Source organism: Tauraco erythrolophus, chromosome 2 (assembly GCF_009769465.1).
Source record: "Tauraco erythrolophus isolate bTauEry1 chromosome 2, bTauEry1.pri, whole genome shotgun sequence".
NCBI lineage: Eukaryota > Metazoa > Chordata > Aves > Musophagiformes > Musophagidae > Tauraco > Tauraco erythrolophus.
In genome coordinates, this window is record NC_141466.1 from 38589585 (window position 1) to 38613045 (window position 23461).

The 23461-nt window shown below is 40.0% G+C and overlaps 1 protein-coding gene across 2 annotated transcripts; it reads left to right on the forward strand.

Moving 5' to 3' along the window:
• Nucleotides 1–1456: 1456 nt before the first annotated feature.
• On the forward strand, nucleotides 1457–23186 carry ASRGL1 (asparaginase and isoaspartyl peptidase 1). 2 transcript variants are annotated; one of them, XM_086608282.1, is made up of 7 exons: nucleotides 1457–1495; nucleotides 2633–2875; nucleotides 6935–7077; nucleotides 12205–12359; nucleotides 16609–16727; nucleotides 18686–18796; nucleotides 21922–23186. In XM_086608282.1, the coding sequence occupies exons 2-7, from the start codon at nucleotides 2689–2691 to the stop codon at nucleotides 22155–22157; spliced, it is 951 nt and encodes a 316-aa protein (XP_086464408.1). In that variant the 5' UTR covers nucleotides 1457–1495; nucleotides 2633–2688; the 3' UTR covers nucleotides 22158–23186. The 2 variants fall into 2 exon arrangements, with proteins under 2 accessions (XP_086464408.1, XP_086464409.1); XM_086608283.1 differs by lacking the exon at nucleotides 1457–1495 and adding an exon at nucleotides 2339–2530.
• The last annotated feature ends 275 nt before the right edge of the window (nucleotides 23187–23461 follow it).

The following is a 23461-nucleotide window of genomic DNA, read 5'->3' on the forward strand; positions in this document are numbered from 1 at the left end:
AATTTCAGCCTAAGCTTACTATGTAAATTCAGTGTTCAGTTGTCCAAACAACTGAAATAATTCTTCTAAACTATTTAATGTAACTCATGTCAGTTTCCTGTTTTGACACTACCTCTGAAAGCAAGATAAATATTCTATAAAAACAAGTGGTATTCTCAAATAATTCACATATAAAATTTAAATTCCCCTTTGTTAATCCTATCAGTGACAATGAAATCTATCCAGAGTAGCTCCTTTTAATTAAACCACACTAATTCATTCATTTTAAACCAACCTTCAGGACCAAAACAGATCTTAAATTGAGTGACCGCACACTGCCATAAATCCTTGTCCTTTTGCACAGCCGCGTCACCTCGATTCCTTGTGTGGCCGCAGCAGGCTGCATTCACTGGTCACACTGCAGCCTAGCCAAGAGCAACAAAATGGAGAAAAAAGAAGCAAAGAGGTGGTGAGCTAAGCAGGAATGGTCAAGGAGGAAGGCCAGTTGCTTGCCAGGCAAAGTTCGTATAAATTTTGAGACATTTCTGGGGTTTTACTAGAAAGCTAAAGAGCTTTGGAATTATTTTGTCTTTAATGAACTCTATTTTACAAATATCTTTTCCATTTCAGGAAGAACTTATAGTAGCTCTTTTTATAGCAAACAACTATTTGTCCCACCAGCAGCCTATAACATAAACAAAAAATATCAGTAAGAAACAGCAAGCTTATTTCTTGCCTTTGCTGTCTATTCGGGATCAGCATGGCCACATACAGTTTATCCTCACCCGGTTTGTGCCAGCCTGTCGGCAGATTGGGATACAGGATGTCTCCCCGGTGCTCACAGCCCATTTCAACTTACACTCCACAGTCCGAGCTTTGGGAATAGGGAATGACCCGACCTGCTCGGAGGAGAGGGGACGGGGAAACACCCAGGACGTGCTATTTTGTTTCGATTTGAGGGAGAGGTGTCATTTTTCTAATTTTAACTCGAGGGTAAATCAAGAGGTGGTTGGTGATGAGGCAGCGTCACATCGCAGCTACCGCCGCCCTGGCCCCGCCACGGGAGCGAGCTGTCGGGGAACTCGCTTCCTTCCTCCCTCCCTTCCTCACCACCTGCGGCTCAGGGGGAAACGAAGCCGAGAAGGGCGCGATGCGGCGGCACCCCCTGCCAGGCAGCCCGGAGCCAGACCGCTCCCGCCAGCCCTGTCGAGGTGGGCAGCTGAGCGCCCGCGGCACCAGGCCGCCATCTTAACTGTGGGCATCCCGCCTCGCGGGCGGGGTGCGCCATGTCTACTGAGGGCGGCTGCCGCCGCTGGGGGAAGAGCTGCCCGTCTGCCGCCGCGGTGCGCGTCCCCTGCGGCTGGGCCGGCCGGGCCCGCCCCGTCCCGTCTCGTCTCGCCGCCGGCACCCGGCCGGGAGTGCGTCCAGGGCGCCGCTGGGCTGCCGCCGGTTTGCGGTGGGGACGGGGCATTGCAGGTGGGCTCGGAGCCCGCGCTGCCGCTCTCCCTGAGGGCGGGTGAGGCTGAGCGAGCGCGGGAGCGGCGGGAGCGGCGGGAGCGGGCGGGTGGTGCGGCGGGGCGCGGGGGCGGGCCAGGCCGGCCCCGGGCTGAAGGCTCGATCCGCCACGGAGGGGATCCCGTGCCGAGTTCTGCCTCGCTTTGCCCGTGCGGTGGAGGAGGACCTCGCGTACGGACTCCTCGGTGATCATGGCGGCGTTTCTGGCCCACCTCGGGCGGTAGTGCCCGGACAGCGCGGGCTGGGTCCTTATCTGGGGCGTTCCTGCTGCCGTGGCGGCGAGCGGGCCCTGAGAGCGAGTGCCGCTCCTGAGGTGCGGGAGCGGAGGGGACGGGGCTGTCAGGGGCGCAGGGCGGCGGGGAGGCTCCGCCTGAAGGGTTTGCGGATGGGGTGAGAGAAAGGCTGTTGGATTTTGTTCTTCGCAGCCTCCAAAAATAGCCGGCCCTGAGAAACTCTTTTCATGTGGAGAGTTTCCTCTGTGAGGTGCCCTAGATTTTGGTGGGAGAGGAGGCTGCTTCTCCCTTGCCTTTTTCTGGAAAGAAAAAAGTGAATGCCATCACTAAGAATGCGTAGCAATGCTCTGTTGTTACTGCTCGTGGCCTCCTGTGAGCAAAAAACTGAACTGGCAGGTTTTCCTTGTGTGCCGTGTTTTCCTGCATAAAGTACAAAGTTTTGCAAGAGGTCAGAGTTGGTTAAGCTGCTGGTTAAGCGGTAGAGTTGGTTAAGCTGTTAACTCAGCTGAGGCCAGCTGCTTTTCTTTGTTGCTGGTTATGTTACTGTCTTTAAACAATGAGGCTACCCATCTAACATGAAGAGCAGTTAGCGGTATCGAGAGTCACTCAGATGTTTTTTTCAGTGTAACCTGTAATGTCACCAGACAGGCTTCATGGTAAATTGTAAGATTGTAGAGTAACTTAGGCTGGAAGGGGCCATCAAAGCAGAGCCGACCTCAAAGTTGCACCAAGTTGCTTGTGGCCTCCTCCAGTTGGGATGTGAATTAGGAGCTCCTTTGCATGGATGCTCAGCTTCCCAAAAGGTAAAATAGTTGCAGTCCCGCTGACTGTATCTGTTAACTAACCTGCAGGGCTCTCTCCCTGTAGAAGGGAGCACGTGCTAAAGACTCTTCTTTCCAAAACAGGCTAAATCCAAGTAACCTGTGTGCACAGCTGAAAGCCTTTGGACGACTTTGGCAGGATGAAGCCTGTCATTGTGGTGCATGGTGGAGCTGGCCGGATCTTTAAAGAACGAGAAGAGGGAAGTCGTGCCGGTGTTGTCAGAGCTGTGCTGCGAGGTTATAGTATCCTGAAACGGGGAGGCAGTGCCTTAGATGCGGTTGAGGAAGCAGTGCGATCAATGGAAGATGATCCTCATTTTAACGCAGGTAATTTTTCAAGAATTTAGTGGGTTTAGAATCATCATGTATTTCAAGTGTTTTGCCCTGATGCTTCTGAAAGTGCTGGCTTGCATTTTCTTTGAATTACATGCATTGCAGTGGAGTAAATATTGGTGTCACAAAATAGTTTATCTCTCTGTGTAATAAAACAGCGTGCTATGTACTGTGGTTTCTCATGAGTACACTTAGGCAGATGAGTTACTCTTTGCTCGTTTTTCAGTGTTTTATACCTGCCATTCCATTCTTGTGCTACAGTATTGCTGTTCTGTAAATCTTCTGTTACGGTGATGCGTCTTCAGTTTTAAGAGGTGGACTCCTTAATGGAGTATGTGTTTAGGTAATGGAATATGTGTTTAAGGCACTTGAACATAGCTTGCAACAATGTTTAAGCCATGACCTGTACCTGTTGCCACAGGAATACTATTCTTGGGGATTTTATGTGCTTTTCTCTTAATGATTGCGATTAGTGCTTTTACAAATAGTATTACAGAAGTAATGCAGTAATGGTATATGAATCATGAATTTATATAGTAAGAGTTCATAACTGGATTTCCTAATGTTAATGTCAATAGCAAATATTTTTCTGCTCTTTGTATGACCTCAGATTTATTATTTTGATGAATTTTAGTGAAAGTATTTCCCCACTCATACTAAGGTATGTCAGGAATGAACATGGGAAAAAAAGACCCGTCAGTGTTCAGTGTTTTAGATAACAAAGCTATTAGTGATGTGCATCCTTAGTTTGCAGAGGTTCTCTTGTTCCTTCTCACTTTGTAATTGAGAGCACGGGAGAGCTTTTACTTCATATGAAACTTTCAGTATTACTGACTTGGGTTGAACATCTTGATTTTTAGAGGGGTTCAAGCTGAAATCATGAAGCAAACTTAAGAGGTGTGGTGTGTGCTATTATATAATTAACATCAAGGTAGCATTTCCTCATTTAACTTTTACTTTTCTTTACCTGTTCTCTAAATCAGTGACTAGCCTTTAGGACTTTGTTTTGCTCAGGTCAGTAAATCAGTGTCTGTTTGGCCTTTGGCTCTCTTTATGCTTCTGGGTTATACAGGCTCAGAGAGTTGGGGCTGTTCAGCCTGGAGAAGAGAAGGCTCCAGGGTGATCTTATAGCAGCCTTCCAGTACTTAAAGGGGGCCTACAGGAAAGCTGGAGAGGGATTTTTTTACAAGAACATGTAGTGATAGGACAAGGGGTATAATGGCTTTAAACGGAAAGAGGGCAGATTTAGGTTAGATATAAGGAAGAAATTTTTCACTCAGAGGGTGGTGAGACACTGGAACAGATTGCCCAGAGAAGTTGTGGATGCCCCATCCCTGGAAGTGTTGAGGGCCAGGTTGGATGAGGCTTTGGGCAACCTGGTGTAGTGGAGGGTTTCCCTGCCCATGGCAGGGAGGTTGGAACTAGATGATCTTTGAGGTTCCTTCCAACCCAAGCCATTCTATGATTCTATGTCTCAAAAATGTCTCTCTGGCAAGAGAATTTAGATTTACTGTTTTAAAAATACCAGCTACTTCACGGCAGGAAGTTTTTGAGAAGCATCTCATCAGTGATGTTCTGCTTGACATTGGGTGTCCAATGTTAATGTGTAAGCAACTTCAATATAAGTTTAAGCTTAAATATTGTTTACATCTCTTTCTTAATCATTCCGTGTAAAGAATTGCATACTTTCTTGGTTTCTTATACACTAGTTTTGATGATTCTGTAAATCAAAATTATTTAGATGAGAGATATATTTTTAGCTCAATGTCACTCTCAGGGATGAAAGCTTACTTTATAACGATCTGGTTAGGCTCATTTATTTAACTTGTACACAACAGTCTGAAGCATTTGCCCGCTTATCCTAAGTAGGATCACAATAACTAGCAGTATTCTGTGTTTTGCATACGAGGTTGTGGTTTTGTTTTTTTTTAACTCTTTTATGGGATCTTGTCACTAATACTGTTTTTTCTGAGCCATGCGCTCTCATATCATGCTGTCACTGGACTGACACCTATAAGCAGTGCATGTCTCTCTAAAAATGATCATATATCTTGAGGATCAGACCTTAGATTTAATTAAGAATAAATGCGACCTCAGACCATGAAAAAGCACGTCACAAGCATATACCACACTTGGTATGTTAAGCAAAATGTTCAGTTATAGCTGTATTTCAGTCATTGGATGTGGTAGAATCTATGTTGAATTTTATTTTTTTTTTTGCCTGAAGGTGTTTACTTCAATTTGTTCTAACAATATTTATACCTTGTTTGTAGTGTATTAAATGAGCAATTTTGAGCAAAATTTGCTTAAACTGGATTTGAGCCATAAGCCCTTGTTCAAGTTTGACTATGCTGACCTAAATGGCAAGTAGTCTGGTAATCACTTCCAGATAGATCTAATTGTGTTAACACTCATTAGATACAGCTGTTCTCAGTAGCTGGTGAAAATGGGCTGCAAGCTATGTGAAGAGAGCCCTGATTGGAGTGGCTGTTTAAAACTCACGGTGTGGTATTTATCTTTGTAAAAGAAAAATCAGTTTTACTGTAATATTTTTCTAGGAAAATTGCTAGGAAATTGCTAGGAAAATAGGCATTGCTAAGAGACAACAATAAAGTTTCGGAAGAATGGGCAAAATGATCAAGTTGTGTTCTTTTTTTGAGTGATACAGTTTAGCCATGGCTGTCTAGATGCATCTTGATATAGGCTTGGTGGAGGGGCTCAGAAGCTGTACTGTTGTCTAAAACTACCATTTTAGTGACTTGTGCAGCATAATGAAGTTGTCAGGGTCTGCTTGTGATGAGGAGGTGACCTTGATTATATTTCCTTCATATGATCTCTTTGACTAGCAGTATGAACTCGCTCGGTGTGAATACTCTGGATATAAGAACTGTCATTACAGTATTAACATGCAGATGATGCAGGACCGAACTCTGGAATAGCTTATGCAGTCAGAGAGGGGCAAAAAATAACTTTTGTGGCGTGTAGCAGGGGGAGTTTTGGAGATTACAGGAGGAGGATTGCAGGATTTTGTTGCCTACTGTAACAGGATTTAGTCTTCAGGTCTGAAGTACATTGGTACAGAAGTCATGTCAACAATTATTAACAGTGGTTTCTGACCTGCTTTAATGTCGGTTTAACAGAAATAAACCAAACTGGTGTAGCTCTGTACGATGTTCAAGTCTTTCTACCTGAGGTACTGTGTAAGACTGCCATGTTTTGTTTCGTTTTTGTTTTTGTTTTTTTTTAACTTCTTTTTAGGTTTAGTCTTCTCCATCCTTATTAGCAAGGCTTATGCACTTGATGACTTAAAACTGATGATTCCCTTGTGATAGTTATTGGTATTATTAAAAAAACCCAACCTTTTTGCATTGTCTCATTTTGTATCTCATTAATTTTCAATTAGGTTAATGATAGCACCAATAATTGTGGAAGAAAATAACTACCCAATGTTTTATTACTCGTGTTTTATTTTTTTTAATTCCTTCATCTACTGTTTTTATTTGGTAATGAAGAACTTGTTATTTCAAGCTTTTGTTACGGTAGTAAGTGGACACTTTTCTGCTCCATCAATTTTGGCAGTTTCTTGGAATACTATGTGACGTTAATCTGTTGATAGGTTTGAACACTGTGCAATTTTGTTGGGTTATGTTGTATGGTCCTTTGGAAGAACTGTAAAGGTAAAATAGTTTTGTCTGCACTTGAAGTGATCTGAGGGATAAAGAATTCTTTTCATGGTTGGTGGTTGTTTTAGCTTTCATACCTAGTATATCATTTTGGATGAGATCGGAAGTGTGTTTTTCATCTTATGAAAGCAAAGGTTAACATACCTTGTGAGACTTCCGTTAATAGTCAGATTTTGTGTTTAGACTTGGCAGTATTTCTGCTGTTTTTTTTGTATTCAGGAGATACTTTAAATAAGTCAGACAACAAACTGGGAAAGAGAAAGTTTGCTTGATGAGATCTAGTAATTGAATCACCTGATGATTAGCTCTTAATGACTTCTTTTTCCCTTCTTCCTTGATTTTTTTTTTCTTTTTTTTTTTCAATCTCTAGGCTGTGGATCTGTTCTAAATGAAAAAGGTGAAGTAGAAATGGATGCCATTATCATGGATGGAAAAAATTTAGAGTCTGGAGCAGTATCTGCAGTTAAATGTATAGCAAACCCAATAAAACTTGCTCGACTTGTCATGGAAAAGGTATGCTGAATATGTACTTGAATATGAAACATTTTTTCCCCTTAGAACTCCATCTGGTATATTGATACACCTCAATGTTTGTGTAGTGCTTTAAAGCAGGAAAGAAGGGAGAAATGGATGGTAGTATTTGGAAACTATGGTCATGACCATAAAGAACTTTTATTTTAAGCGTTTTCAAGAGGTATTTATTAAAAATAGCATTCTAAGGAAACATAAATTCTGCCATGCAATTGGAAGCTCAAGGAGAAATTGGCCTATACGTGTTGATCTTTTCTAGCTCCCCAGCTGGTGTTCAGGATTTTAGGGCTTTTTTTGTTCACTTGTTTTTTGAAGAGCTTTTGTGATGTCACCATATCTTCTGCTTAATCTTGGAAGAATAAAGTTGGATAATCTACTGTTGACTTTGCGATGACGTGGAACTGAATTAAATGACCCAATAACATATTTGGCCATATAACACGGTTTTACGTTGTTCTAGGTGGCCTTCTCCATTGCGACCTAATCTGATGGTAGCCTTAGTGCAAAGTCATGGCCTTCAAGCGGTAGGAGATAACATAAACACTACGTGATGGTGACACATTTTCCAAGAGAATCAAACTTACCAGGGCAGCAAAATTATTATTACTTGATCTTCTATGTGAAATCAATCCCACTTTACACCACTAAAAAGTCTCTCTAATACCTGCCACAGTAGACTTCTCTTGTTTTTCAGAAATGGTGCAACTGGTATTACTCAGGATGAAGTAGGTAATTTGTGTGATATGTGCATCTGTTTTACCATTAATAGACTGTGACAGTGATCAACAAGTTTAAATTTTTCATCCCGCTAGTGCAGCTACCCCATTGTTGAAAAGGATTCATATCTGCAAAACCACTATTAACAAAGAGGATTTATGTCTCTTTCATCTTTCAAAATGGCTTTTGAAGAAACAAAACCTTTTTGGTGATCTACAAAGATGATTGAAATGTAATTTGTCCTCAACAGCCTCCAAAGAGGATAGAAATTATTTTTGCCCTTAATTGGAGGATAGTTCTGCTTCTAAAATCAGAACTTTTCACTAAAGTATTCAATATAAATACTTTCAGAAATGTGTATCCACTAGAAAACAATGTTAAAACTTATGATGAATAAGCTTTTTGTTCCTTCACATGGGATTTATTCTGTCAGTTAGCTAGAGCAAAGAAATAAGTATAGCTGGTAGACAGCTTCACAAGACCAAATTTTTCAAAATTTGAGAATGTAGGTGGAGGGCTGAGGGAGAGATGTTTTGTAGCGTGTTGAGGAGAATGATGTTGATTTTGTTTGTTTTTTTTTCTATAGATAACTTCTTTTAATACCCATTGTTCAGTTCATATTCCAGAATCACTGATTTTTTTTTTTGTTGTCTCCTTGACAAAATTCTATTAAAGTCAACAAGAAAAAAGCCAAAGCAATGGTGTTGGTTTTTGAGAACATTACTTTCCAAAGTGTTTAAAAAAAATCAAAACAAAAAAAAAAACCCAAAACAAAGCAAAACTCTCCTTTGTCTTTCTCATCTGTTGTAAGGTCTTTCTTGTCATTGTGTGGTGCTTCTGGTGCTCAAACATGTTAAGGCTAAATTTGAAGGGAAGTAATAAAATTCAACTGTACTGGACAAAATATAATGGTATAGCCCTAAAACCATGGAATTTTGTGGTAATGTGTATTACTCTTTGCCCAGATGCAAAAAATTCTGTGTAGATGACAAAGCTCAAAGTAAATGTCCCAAATTGCTTGATTTATCTTGAGGTTAGCTTCTGTTGTTTCTCCATCAGGTATTGTAAATGGGAATATCAACTGATGTTATTCTTCTATTCATCTTGGACAGGAATTCTGGGACAGCAACCCAGGCTATTTCACAGTACACTTCAGAGTGTATCTTGTTTTGGTTTACTGTGCATAATTAAAAATATTTTGAACTCTATGGCCCATGGGTAATAAGACTGTAGTTTTCCTGGGGTCCTAAGCATGTTAGGATGCGTATTTCCAAGTGGTTCTGAGATGCCTCACTGCCTTATGGAATTTTCAAACATGCAGCACCCAAAACCAAACAAATCAACCAAAAAACCCTCCTTATTTGCTTGTCGTTTTCTGTATTTCCGTTCCTATTATGGAACAATATGGGCTCCATCTGGTGGCCAGAGTAGTAGTTCTTCTAGACTGTTGTTGGGCACATTTATCCTATGTGCTGCTGCGTTCTCACTGTCCAACTTGTCCAAATTCATGAGGTAGAAGAAAGGAGGGCACCAGAATAATTTCCATTCATGATTTACTGTGCTATTGAACATGGCAGCCTCTAGAGATGGAAGGCTTTTAGTACGTTAACTAATTAATTCAACAGATCCTTGAGAAAACAGTTAAATTCCTGTTGAATTATCCTTGTTTGTAGTGAGCAAAAATAGACTGATATATTGAAATGGCATTTATTCCCCCTCAGCTCCAACACTTCATTAGACAGGCATCTTGTGGAAATTAGAGTGCTGATTCTTTGGTATACATGAACTGTGTATATGTTTTCCTGTACTGTATCATCCAACTCTTTACATTAGACAAAGGTGAATTTAGCTTAGAACACAAACTTCTCAAGGCAAAGGTGCAAATTTCTGCTGAGCTCTGTGCACTGCCAGGATTGTTAAATGAACAGTGACCGTCCGAATTTCAGGCCAGCTGCAGAAATTTGGGGGATTTTCTCTTCCCTGTTTCCCATGGAATTAACTACAAATTGCCAACATTTGTTGTTTGTTAATAAGATCTCTGGAACCCTTTATTTCTTTTTTTTTTTTTCCTTCTGGATTACTTTGTATGAATGTGTCCCAGAAAAACTAGGTACTTAATAAAGTTAGCAAACGCATTCATGAAACCGTAGAAGAAAGACAGAAAAATGTTCTTTTGGGTTGTTTGGCAATGTTCTATCAGCTCTTTTGATAGACAAGATATATTGAAGAGAAAACCAAATCAAATTCTCCTTAAGAGACCTTCTTTTCAGTGAGGACTGCAAAAAAAAAAGCAAAGCAAACCAAAAAAAAAAAACCCAAAAACCAAAAACCCAACAGCAACCCAAACCCTATCATAGAAGCTAATTCCTCTGTATGCAAGTGTTTCTTGTTTGTGCAGCTCAGGAAGGTGGGTATGTTATCAGAATATGCATATGAGAGGGAACCCTTTGAAAAAGTTTTAAGAAATAGCTTCCATTTTTTACAATAAAACCTTGATTTTTTAAAAAAAACATTTAAATGATGATATAGAATCTTAATGGCTGAAGAAAGCAAGTTATGGAGGACACAGCCTTCTGATACAGATAAAGTCAAAACAAAAGTAAAATGTGTTTTAAAATAAAAGCAAGCAAACAAACAGACCTACCACCGAAACCACCAGAAAACCTCACCAAAACTCAAAACTGATTTGAATTACTGGATTGCGTGCTGGTGGTTTGGTGGCAGTGGCAGAGGGGGGCAGTATTGCACAAAGAAGTTGGCTTTCAAGTCGGAGAACACCAGCTCTGTTAGAAATAGGTAGGTCTTTTATTTTCTGGTAAGATCACTCAGCATGTGAGGATATTGTCTATTCTTTCACACATATAGAGGACTTCTTCCTTGTAACTCTTAATGTTGTTCCCTAAAGCAGTGCTGTCATGACTCGAGGACTTAATTTGTCAATAAAAAGACATTTAAATTCTCAAAAATATTTGACATCAGAGCTACCACATGTGTGAATGACTGTTCAGGAATATTTCTGAAGTGTAGCTACGTTTCCTGCTTGTGTAAGCAGCCGAAGAGGTTAGTGCAGAGGCTGTAATGAGCTGAAGCAGAGCTCAGTGTCTGTGGTTTGGGACGGGGTTCAGCTTGAATCCTTCAAAACAATACAGTGCCATGGGTTGGACATGGTAGTGATTGTCATTGCTTTAGAAATCAAGGGAAGTTGATGGTTTGCAGCATCTTAAAGGCTGAAGCTTAGAGACTCTAGATGTCCTGTGGAATGCAGCATGTCACAGAAATACCCAACTTCTGGTGTCCTCGCTTCAGGCTGAGAGCAGACTATGTGCCACTGTGGTCTCTTACTTGGCTCTGCAGGCCTGCTGCATCCAGCGTCATGTGGTTCTACTTTTTGGACCTCTCCCTTTTGGTACCTGTGTATCGTGCTGCTGCATGGATGTAAAAGCTCACTTGAAGTTAGCTGCTGTGCTCTGAAATGACTCCGTACTGTATAGTCAGACCACCTCTCCTCCAAAACCTTCCTGGGCTCTGATGAGTGATTAACAGCTGTGTAGTGGTCTGTGTAGTATTTTTGGACACGGATTTTAAAATAAATAAATAAGATTTTAGAGCTCCTACTAAAGTATAAGGATTAAAGCAACAAATTTATCTGGTAAGTTTCTCTAAAATAGGAATTAACCAACCTGTACAGACTTTAACGTATGAAATTAGCTAAGGTAATTGACTTAAAATCTGGTCAAAGTGCTTTGCTAAATGAAGGAATCAAAGTAGAGCTTCTGGAAGTGTCGTTAGAAGAGAGCAAACGTTTTTTGTCAAACCTGTGAGAACAATAGTCTGTTCTTAAATTTTAAATTCTGGGTCTATAAGAGTAGCAGCTAGTTGAATAAAGTATTTAAAATAAAATGGTTCAGCTGATGTTAAGAAACACTTTAGCATATGATATTTACATTTTTTTTGTTATTTTACAAGGTGTAATACCTTCAAACAGAACAGGAATTTATTTATCATTCTTTCCTTTCAAGTAAAATCCTTCTAGATCTCTTAGTTAAGTGGACGAAACAGTTAAGTGATGATTTGGTGATTGACTGGAAACAATACAAAGAAGTTGCATGCAAATTCGCAGAAGAGCAAATTTACCAATTTTTATTTTCCCACTATAATAAGTATGAAATAGGTAAATGCAATTCTTTTCTACTAATGATGAAAGTTTGTGTTTTGGAGAGCTGAAAATTTTTTCAGCTAGTGGAAGAGGATATAGGCATAGAAATCTGGAAAGTTTAAAAATAAAAATTGAAATTGTGTGGATACTTCTAAAAATAAAGACTGATTACACGAAACTGCTCAGTACAAGGCAAAACAAGAATTGTTAATGAATCTCTTGTCTGTCTTCTGCAGACGAAGCACATGCTGCTGACTGACCATGGTGCACACCTGTTTGCTCAGGCCATGGGTATTCCTGAGATTCCAGGGGAGAAACTCATAACCGAGAGATCCCAGGAGAGATGGAAGAAGAACCTTGAGCCAGATTCCCACCCTGAAGAGTTTCAGAAGTAGGATTTTTGTAAAATATTTTTTCTTTTTAAATTCAGGTAGTTTAATTTGTGCTATCATTTAAAAAAAAAAAAACAAAACAGACAAACAAAAAAAACACACCAAAAAGCTTGAAGGCCTGTATTCAGACTTGAGAATACTCCAGTTCTGAGTGTTACATGGTTTGATACAGTCTTCACGGTATGTCCTTAGTGAAACTAATGAAAAATGAAGCTTTCGGTGAATTTGCTCAAGTGTAAGTGATTGGCACACACTTGAACAAACTTGTTGATGCTAAAGAAGATTGTCGATCGCTTTGACATGGCATAGGTTTTATGAGATTAATGGAGGAGAAAGTTACAACTTGTTATTGCTCTTAAAATCACCAGTTACAGAAGTGCGTGGAGCAGCTTTAACAAACAGCAGGCATTGCTTCGTGTGGTTCTTTTCCATAGAGGAACTGTGATTTTAAAAAATCTCCAGTCCACATTTTAAAACAAGTCCATGGAAAAAAAAATTAATAAAGCTGGTCTTGGTTAAGTAGATAATCAGATTTGTCTTTAAACTGGATTAGGTAATTAAATCACATCAGATTTTGATCAGTAACTCCTTCTGAGTGGTGATTGTGGCTGTTGGTTATTGTAGATAGGAGTGAAAAAATTGACCAAGAAGTTCAGCGTAGTGGTGGGTGTGAAAAGAGTTGCTACTGGATGGTATTGCACAACAGCAAAACAAAAGTCACTTGAAAAATAAGCAAGTCTCGCATAAAGTGGAGAAGGTGGTGAGGTGGATGGGAAAGGAAGGAGAATCACCAGGTGTAAAAATGTTTTTTTATGCCTGTGAGGTAGGCATAAATCCTAAATTGTTCTGAGCTTCCGTTTGTACATTAATGGTTGTGGCGTAGGAAAACCCTGTGTTATATTACATAAACACTGTATTACAGTTCTTCATCTGTTCTGTGAAATAGTAGTAATGAGAGGAGCAGAGCTGAAGAATTTGTAGATCAAAAGGAGGAAATTTCTTCTGTGGGTACGTTAATTAAAGTCCATGAAATGAGGCTGTAAACCACAAGCTATATGTTACTTTCAGTGAAGTACTAGAAGGAAAAATTCATGAGGCAAGTGCAAACACGGTCTTGTAAACAAAGCGAAGTTGTTCCTTGACCATAAGGTCTCAGTCGTAGTTCATCTTGTATCCAACAGAGGTTTTCGTTTGATCCATGGTCTTTCCAAGGACTGTGTGGTATTATAAATTGTTACAAAGAATTTTGAGGATGACTTAGCCCCTGCTGCCACTTGGTCTCCTGAATACGTAAGTTGGAATGGCATGGCATCTGAGTGTCCATTCATTCTTTATAACTGCTGTAATTATTTTTTTTTTCTTATAACAGTGTTGGGCATCTTCAATTTCAGCAATTGTCTTGTTCTGGAATATGTGATAGTAGAAGACTTGTACATTTCTGAAGGGCTCAAGACTTTTTCTTGTCTTAGCTACACTGTTCTTTTTCTAAGAGCCAATGCCCAAGACATCAGCACAAATTCACAAAGTTGAAAACAGGTCAATTTTTATGCAAGCCCATTTGTTCCTGTATCGCATGTGGAATGTTCTTTTTCCTTGTTAGGTCTACAGTGATTATGCAGAAACTTGCCTGAGGCGAACAGGCAGAAGGTGAAGTAGTATTAGGCAGAGGCAACATAATACCAGATCGTACTGGGAATTTAAAGACTGGTTACTTCCAGTCTTCTGGTCCTAACAATGTTGGAAACCTTGGGGGTTCACAGCTTTCCAAGCAAGGTTTGGTATCTCCAGAAGAGACCTGTCTCTTCCGCTGGTTAGAAGCATTCTGCTGCATAGCATAGATGCATTCATAGATGAATTCCGCTGCATTCATTTATATTCTAAGCCTATGATTCCATTGCATGTACAACATGGCATCTTGTACACCTTTTGCTGAGGATGAGGTGTGGTTTGGTTTATTTTCAGTCTCTCACTCTGAAGATTCTGACCATACCCTTGTCAGGAATTGCTGGAGATTCCCTGAGAACCCCACAGACAGGGGATTGAGTCTGGCCATAAGGTAGTAAATGGGCTACTAGTGCGTCCGTGAATCACAGTGCGAGTAACTCGAGGAGGTATTAACTAGAAAGACCCTGACAGTAATCGACAGAAAACACTACTTCTGATGCAGTGCTAAGAGACAAAATAGCAGATGCTTTATTAGTTGAGTGGGAGTAGAAAAGTACATGTAACTTTATGGGTACTGGATAATGAAAGATTTCGAGAAAAGGGAATGAAAAAATCCAAGTGTGAGATAGAATGGTTCAGTATATGCAGTACATAAGAATAATTCTTGATTAAACAAAATCATTAATACTAATAGCATCCTCTGGTATACTAAAGGTACTCGTTGAGATTCTTGCTGCTGTCACTAACTAATGATAGATGATTATAATGTATCTCTACTTGGCCAGTTTTGCCTGCCTTGGTAATGCTTCTGAGTTAACTAGCTATGCAACAGATTGTTTATATCTTCTTTGCCTTTGTTCTGAAGATGAACACAGAAAACATGTGACGCTGAAGCAATAAACAAGTTTAAAGGGACACTAAGAAATAGAGTGTAGATGTCTTTTTACTCCACCACAGATAAAGTATGCGGGACACGTTCACTTTGTTATTTATCACTGATTGAGCCCTTGTACCTAACCAGATACCTGCTGCATATGTGATATATGTAGTTTCATTATTCTCACGTTGCTTAAGGTAAACACATACCCAGGAAAACGTACGTCTGAATGCACTTTTCTGAATTTCTGAGGAGGATCTAACTTTAGTTGGTTGAAGGGTACCGTGTGAGTGTGCAAGGGAGTACTGAATTCACTAATATTCTTTTCAGCAAATCATTTTATAACAGATGGATGGGTGGGAAGCCCATCTGCACCATCATATCAGTTTGAGATGAGGTCCATCTCCACATAAATGTCAGAGCAGTTTGTAAGGCCTGTGATTCATCAGTCAACTTTGAATTGCTGTGAATGAAGTGTAGGGACTGACAGTATGATATCTTACATAAGCAGGAGGGAACACAAAGTTGATTCTCTGAGAAATTGACTGTGGGTTTTATGATACACAAAGACTTTGGCTTTAATTAGCTCAGATTTTGTGGGGCTATAGAGAGACCCTCACCAGTGCCCAAGCAGCTTCCAAAGCTCCAGTCACCTGTTGGGCAGTTCCTTTAAGGATTGTTACAAATTCTTTTCCTATGTGGAGGGATTTAGATTTTTTTGGTATACCTCTCCCAGCCAGCTACTGTTTTATGTTTCTGCGTGAATTGCCAAGATTGGAATATGTGGGCACTCAAACTGTGGCTTCTCAGTAATGTCTGGTTTCTCAGTGCAGTGACTGCTACAGTAAGTTACAATAGCCTTTTTTCTCTGAGTATGAATATACATGTATATTTTAAGTAGCCTATTACAGATGATGTTGTTGTGCTGAAGAAATAAAGCAGTAGTTGAGAATTCTGTTTTCTTCCGTACATGAAGATTTTTAAGCTGATGTGCAATTTCAACAGATTCTACTGGCCAAGTGATTTTAAACTTCAAGATTGCTTAGCTACAGAGTACCAAGATGAAAATACGTATTGATGATGCGCTGTGAACAATACTAGTTGAAAAGCACATAAATAACTTCTTTTTTTATTTTTGTGGCATTCAAACATTAGAGGAATAAGGAAGAGGAAAGAGGAGGAACAGGAAGGAAATGATTCAATGTATTCATAGCATTACTCTTCTTTTCCGTATTTGCTTGTTTACGTGCATTGTCATTAATAATTCCGGTTAATGTCCTGTTGAGACAGTGGAGACAATCCTTGCGTCTTTGAGTTGCTCTTTAGGGGAAGGTTGTGTGTCAGGTGTGTCTCAGCCAAAAACTACTCTAGAACTATGATGTCTACAAATATTTCTGCCCTGTGTGCTTTTGTTTTGCGGGTTTTTTCCTCCCCAAGTTGAAGTTTCTGTGCTATGAAGGTAAACAAGTCATGGGAGAAGATTAAAAAAAAATAAGTGTTTTCTACTCTATTAAGTATACAGCTATGAGAATTGGTGCACATTGCTTGTTATTTTTTAAAGAGAAGCATGGTAAAAAATAACTTTATGATGAGCAGTAATTTTTTTTGCAATCATCTTTTTTAAAGCTACCTGGAAAACAAATGCAACATGCTTTGGCAGGTATGCTTTAATTCTACCTAATTTTGTGAACTGTTTTTCTTGGCAGAGACCTTGGAACAGTTGGTGCTGTTGCTATAGACAGTGAAGGAAGTGTAGCTTGTGCAACATCCACTGGAGGACTCTCTAATAAACTGATTGGACGTGTTGGTGACACAGCGTGCATAGGTATGGGGTGTGGGGTCTTACCTCTCATTTTTTGGGGGTATCTTATTTAAGAAAGAAAAATAAGAAAAAAAAGTATTACGCATTCTCCTTTTCATTAAGGAAATGAAAATAAATTCTCGTACATCTGAAATGGAGGTCTAACATTCAAACGTATAAAAACTCAAGCTCCTTAACACAACACGGAGATTGCAAGTAAGGATTGGGAGTAGAGGTATAGTGATGCCATTATTATCATAATCCACCACTGTTCTATCTGGAAAATAGGGATGGGAATTGCTTTTTTTCTGTCCTTTCCTGAATGCTGCCTTTTTGTGTGTGTGTTTCCTTTCTGGTCATTCTGATAAAGCTCTACTTTTGTACAACCATGGTTACTGCTAAGTCAAAAATGTAGCCTGTTCCATGCTAAGATGCTGTGTTCTTGACACTTAAAGAAGTAGGTGTAATTGTAATTGCTGTTTGTTGTATCAGTGAGCCAGAATTGTAAAATGACTGGCTACTTTTGAGTAAATTTTTGTTCTTGGAAAGCCCTGATAAGACTGTCTCAGAGTCTAAAAGATGTGGTGCGGAATACAGAAAATATTTTAAGAGATCTCTTATCCAAGTATAAAGAGACACTTGAAATCCCTTCACTAGACTTGTTCCTCTCATGGGACAGACCTGCCATTTGATTGCTTCAGAGTTCTACCATACAGCTGGGATTTGGAAAACAATTATTTTTAGTAAAACATGTTCCAAACTCAAATAGCACTGCTGTCGGCAGTACATGATTATGATAGAACTAATACTAACCTTCTCTCTCACCCTAAGTTGCTAATATTGTGGTACACTCTGCATTTTGCCTGTGATTTTCAGCTTCGTTTCTAACTGCAGCCTTCTGACTTCACATACCCTTCTCTTACGTAGATCATGTTCAGGGCTCCTATAGTATGGGACACATCCGTGAAAGACAAGTGAATCTGGGCACTGTTGAGGATATTGATTGCAGCTTTTGCTCTTAATAGACATCTGCAGAATTGGATACGTTAATGCTAGCTGTCCTTTTAAATATTAGAGCCTTTTGAAAGGGGGCTTTGACAGACTAATTGTGGCAGTGTTTTTCCACATGTAAATTGGGGTCTGTGTAAAGAGTCTGATCTGATGAAGAAAGTACAGAAGGGAAGAAACTTTCATTGCTCTTCTAAGCCTCTTTCCCCTCCCCCAGTACCTTGTTTATAGTGCTGTGGTATGTTCCTCCCCAGCTCCTGGGAAATATTTTTCTTAAGAGATGTGCTAGAAGCACGAGTGTTGAGCAAGCAGAAGCTTGGTGAAGAACAGGGTGTGGAATGTGCCAGCAAAACAAGGACGAGAGGGGGGGAAAAAAAAGGGATGTGAGGGTGGGAGATCAACAGAGGAAACACTGCTTGTGGTGAGAACTTGCAAGATTCTTCAGGGGTGCTTTGTGATGCTTCACTAGAGACCAGGCTCTTCAGGTCTCTTACCTGCTTTTGCTCTTGTCGATAAGTCCCCCTCAAACCTTGGTCAATTCACCAACATCCTCACAAGATCTTCCTTCATGTCTTCTCAATTGGTAATGTTGTATGACCTGGCATTCCATATCCCATTGCAATCTTGCTGATCCTCAATATACTGTCCCTTGGTTTTCTGGAAAATGTTTTTGCCCATCCCTGGGAAGCGTTGGCCTGCTCCTGCTTCTTGTGCCATAAGTAGATCACTATTCTTCTAGCTCTCATAACTTGGCAACTGAATTCATCCAGCTGTTGTTGGTCATATATTTTACATTACAAACTGAGGCAGAAATGAGAAAGAAGTTAGTTACTGATACTTTGCTCCCAGAAGCGTGCAGAACTGCTGGACCTTTAGGAAGAAATGCTCCATACCTATTTTAAGCAATGCAGAGCTTGTAAATTGTATTACAGAATATTGCCGCCTTTTTTTTTTTTTTGCCCCTCTCTGAAAAGGAAGTGGAGGTTATGCTGATAACCGTTCCGGTGCCACTTCAACCACAGGACATGGGGAGAGCATTATGAAAGTGGTCTTAGCCCGACTGGTCCTCTATCACATGGAGCAAGGTATATTCCAAACTTCCTGTAAGCTGACATAATGAGGATAGGAAACGTTGCCTAATGACAGGTTTCAGTTTATGTACTATCATCCTATAACAGTTGTCAGAATGCTCCCAGGAGTGTGTGGATGGGTCAGTTCTCTTTACAAACAAAACAAAGTACTAAAGTATTAATAAAGCTAAAATAGCCTCAAGTGGACAGAAATATCTGCGCTGCTTGATGTTTAATCATGCTTTAGATCAATGTTCATTAAAAGACATTATTACGTACTTTGTTTAACTGAAGTTCTCTTTAATGATTTTTTCCCAGTTTAAAATTTTGTGAACAAAGAAACAGAAAACAAGTACAAGCAAGATGTGTTTAAGGAAGCAGTAGGGGAGGGCTAGAGATAGATAATCAGAGCTGATATAAGAGCTGAATAAGAAAGCATAGGATATCACCTTTCTAATAAACTGCAAAGGTTTTTATGTTAACAACTCCAATTATAGCAACAAAAATGCTTTTAAGACGTTTTAACTGTGATTCAAATTTTTGTTTTGTTTTGGAAAATATACAAAACTGACTGGGGGGGTATGTGGTAAACAGCTGACACAGTATGTCTTCTGTGACTGTAATGTAATCTGACTGTGGGATGACCCTTTGGAGCTTTACCTTCATGAGTTAGTCTGTCATCTAAACCCTTGATTATATTACAGCCTGTAAACATAGCCAGACAACATACTTGCATTGCATGTGGTTGAAGAACCATTAATATAGATAATCACCGTTATTTTTAGAAAACCAGAGCTTTTGGGCAGTACAGTGTAACTTGCTTTGAGACCAACCGAACTGGAAGTAATTGGAAAACTTTCAATTTACATTTTCATAGGAGCAGCAGTAAGCAGAGAGACAAGTAACAGCTGAGAATATTTTTGTTACGCTTTATAGAGCTGTTTGTATATAATGGGTGCATTTCTCTGTAATCTCTTGGCTAATGTGATAGTTTCAGCGTAAAATACAACCTACAGATCATTTCCCAAAGCTCTAACACATTGTGATCTCCCCTCACTCTCTGTATTGTGTCCCTAGCAATTCAATTTGTGAATGGCCGCCTAAGCTCGATTTAGTCTAAACTATGTAAACCAGTTTCTTCTCTGGCTTGAAGTTAACTACGTTGCAAAACTGATGCATTGATAGCAGTTACCTGGCTTGTGATCAATCAGTATGAAAGGCAAATGAGGCTCAAATTAAAAAGTTTTTTGTAAAAAGAAAATAAACCTACATGTGCGCATGTTTAATTGGTTTGCACTTGTTCACCCTGCCCGTGCTCGCTCTGCCTTCATTCGTCCTGCCCAGAGGTACAACTCAGCTGCCAGGAAAATACACCAGCAATAGACTTTCTTCCCCCCTCCCCGTTTCTATGAAGGTGCTGAAAACAAACCCTCAAGTTATTACAACTTTCTGAGTCCTTGAACGGTCAATTGAAGTTGCATATTTAAGAACAACTATAGAGCTCTTTAATAATTCTGTTCAGCTATTCAGTAATTCGCATAGTAAATATCTTATTTTGGACCAGTGCTGCAGAATTTACTTTCATATTCCAGGAGTGAATTGCTTTGCCCGTCTTAACAGCTGTTGGAATCTCCGTCCTATGGTGGCAGCTGTTGTCTTGATGAAAAATCAAACAGTGAAATACTGACCCTTTGAAGTCAGTGCCACTGACTTGAATACTCACAGTGTCACCCGTAACGTCAAAGAAAGGAGCTTTATCCTGTCAGTCACCAATGCTGTGAATAATTCTGACTCTGTTGGGTTTGTTTGGTTTTAACTCAAAATTTGCAGGGAAGGCGTGAAGGTCAGTTTTTGTTTTGCAGCTTAAGCTGCATAACATTACCAACGGTATATATCTTAGAACAATTAGGCAGAGCCAACTGCATTCCTGAAAGTATATTCAGACTTGGAGTGAGCAAATAGTCTGCAGCTGTTAGATGCCTGTGTGTATGATGTACACCTTAACTTTGATTTATTGAAAAAAACATTCCTGTTAATATGAATTAAGTCTAATGAAACGATAAAGTTGCTTTGCTGGTCCTTTGTCTGATGTCCAGTACATTGAGTACTCATCTTGCCTGATACTTTCAGAAGTTTCAGGAAGAGTAATGCTGATGACTGCTTTTGATAAATTATGACAATGTGAAGTGTGTGTTTTGAGCTCCGTTGTGGCCAGTGGAGTTCAAACATAGATGATGACTGATATTTTTTCTTGTTTTACTGTGGGTTTTTTTTTTCAAATTGTAAATGCTTTAGACCTAGCTCGTGACAAACCTTTGATTGAAAGTTTGCAGACTGGCGTTTTTCCCTTCAAATGATGGTGTAAGAAATGTTGTGTCTTAAACATAGAGTTGACGCCTTAGTCTCTATCAAACACTGAAACTGAATTACAATCCGAAGCTATTTAAATAGCTTCTACCTGCTGGAGCGAGTCCAGAGGAGGGCCACGAAGATGATCTGAGGGCTGGAACACCTCTGCTATGAAGACAGGCTGAGAGAGTTGGGGCTGTTCAGCCTGGAGAAGAGAAGGCTCTGGGGAGATCTTATAGCAGCTTTCCAGTACCTAAAGGGGGCCTACAGGAAAGCTGGAGAGGGACTTTTTACAAGGGCGTGTAGTGGTAGGACAAGGGGCAATGGATTTAAACTGAAAGAGGTTAGATTTAGATTAGAGATAAGGAAGAAATTTTTCACTCAGAGGGTGGTGAGGCACTGGAACAGGTTGCCCAGAGAAGTTGTGGATGCCCCATCCCTGGAAGTGTTCAAGGCAGGTTGGATGAGGCTTTGGGCAACCTGGTATAGTGGAGGGTTTCCCTGCCCATGGCAGAGGGCTTGGAACTAGATGATCTTTGAGGTTCCTTCCAACTCTAACCATTCTATGATTCTATAAAATGCTTTGTAGCAGCACCATACCATAGCAGCAATTAGCAACTGTCCAGAGCCTTCCTATAAACAGTTCCTTTGTTACACTGGTAATTTCTTGCCCATTTAGTTGAAGGAGGAATTAGGTTTGGCTGGCTACATGTGGAGGAGTGAAACTTGAAGGGAATTTTAAAACTTACTTCAGGACAGATACCATGAAGTTATCTTGCTCTTCTTTTCAGGAATGTCACCGGAGATGGCTGCTGACACTGCATTAGACTACATGAAGACACGAGTTGGGGGATTAGGGGGTGTCATTGTTGTTAACAGTTCAGGAGAGTGGGCAGCAAGATTCTCCACCAAGCAGATGTCCTGGGCTACTGTAAAGGATGACCAGCTGCATTATGGGATTTACACTGGGGAGAGGCATACAAAACCTGTTGTTGAAGCACTTGCAGCTGAAAGTGAGGGATTCTGAGAATGAAGAAACATCGACTGAGGAAGAATGAAGTTCTTGAATTTTTGCTGGAGGACAGTGGCAGTTGATGTCATCTTTCTGAAACATCTCTACTCTTTTGATTGGTTCACAGGCATTGCCACATTTACAGTCAAAATGATATCTGGGCATAGTTCTTCAGTGGTCGTGGATATATGTATAGTGTTTTTTAATACCTTCAGGAAGTCAGGAGATCCTCCTTTTCTAGATAAGAAAGAGAAAGGTCAGGAGGGTTCTCGGTTAGTATGCCTTAATCCTGCATTAAAGGGAGCCTGAGTTTCAGTGTTAGAGGAACTCCTTTCCATGCCCATTCTCAGAGTGCTGCCAGGATGATTTGAAAGATGAATACCTATGAATTGAAAACTGAATTTTGACAAGTGCATCACTTTCCAGAGTGTTCTGAGCAGTCATCCCAGGATAACAAAGCACTGTCAGTGAAATACCACCGAACAGCAGGGAGGAGTTAAGACTGCATCACTGTCACAGGCGTGAGGTAACTGTCAGGGGAAATAATAAGGAAGTAAAGAAAACACCTGTTCTCCAGAGATGGGAAATGTGACACTTTCTAAGGAGTCCTGTTTTATTCCATTCATTGGCATCAGACCTACAATTAAAAAACAAGAGACCATAACAAAGTACGCTACAATACTTCAAAGTATTTGTGGATAGTTAACAGGAAGGATATTCTTGACTTAATATCTGGGGTAGTAGTAAAGAAGATAATTATTTCAATAAATATAAATAAACCAGCAATCTCTACTACTCAAATACAAAGGTGATAGGCACCTTTTAAGTCTAAACATGAGACAGAGAGACGATGATTAACTGGAAAGATAATTATCTAAAATCAAGTGATAAAAGCGAGCTGTACTAAAATAAAACTGCCTCTTAACAAGGTTCTTGTGTGAATCTGAAACGTTTACTGGCGGTGTCTTCTTTTTAAAAAAGAATTGATGTTCTGCATTACCTCTAATGCAGTTTCCTCATTAAGACTTCGTGTTTTTGAAAGAAAGAGCAAAATTCATTTTTCCTGTTTTCTGACTTAACTACATGATTTTTTTGGAGTCAAAACTGTGTAATAATTTTATTAATTTTAGCTGGTGACTAGGTTTCCTCTGAGGACAGGTTTGTATGTTATAATGGCATGTCATCATACTGTGGAATGTTCCCTTTACAAGATAACCCAAATAAACACAGCAAAAATCTGAACTCATATTTTGAAACTACTCATACCTGTGTCCCAACTACAATAAGCCATGTTATTGAGTTGGCTCATACAGAAAGGC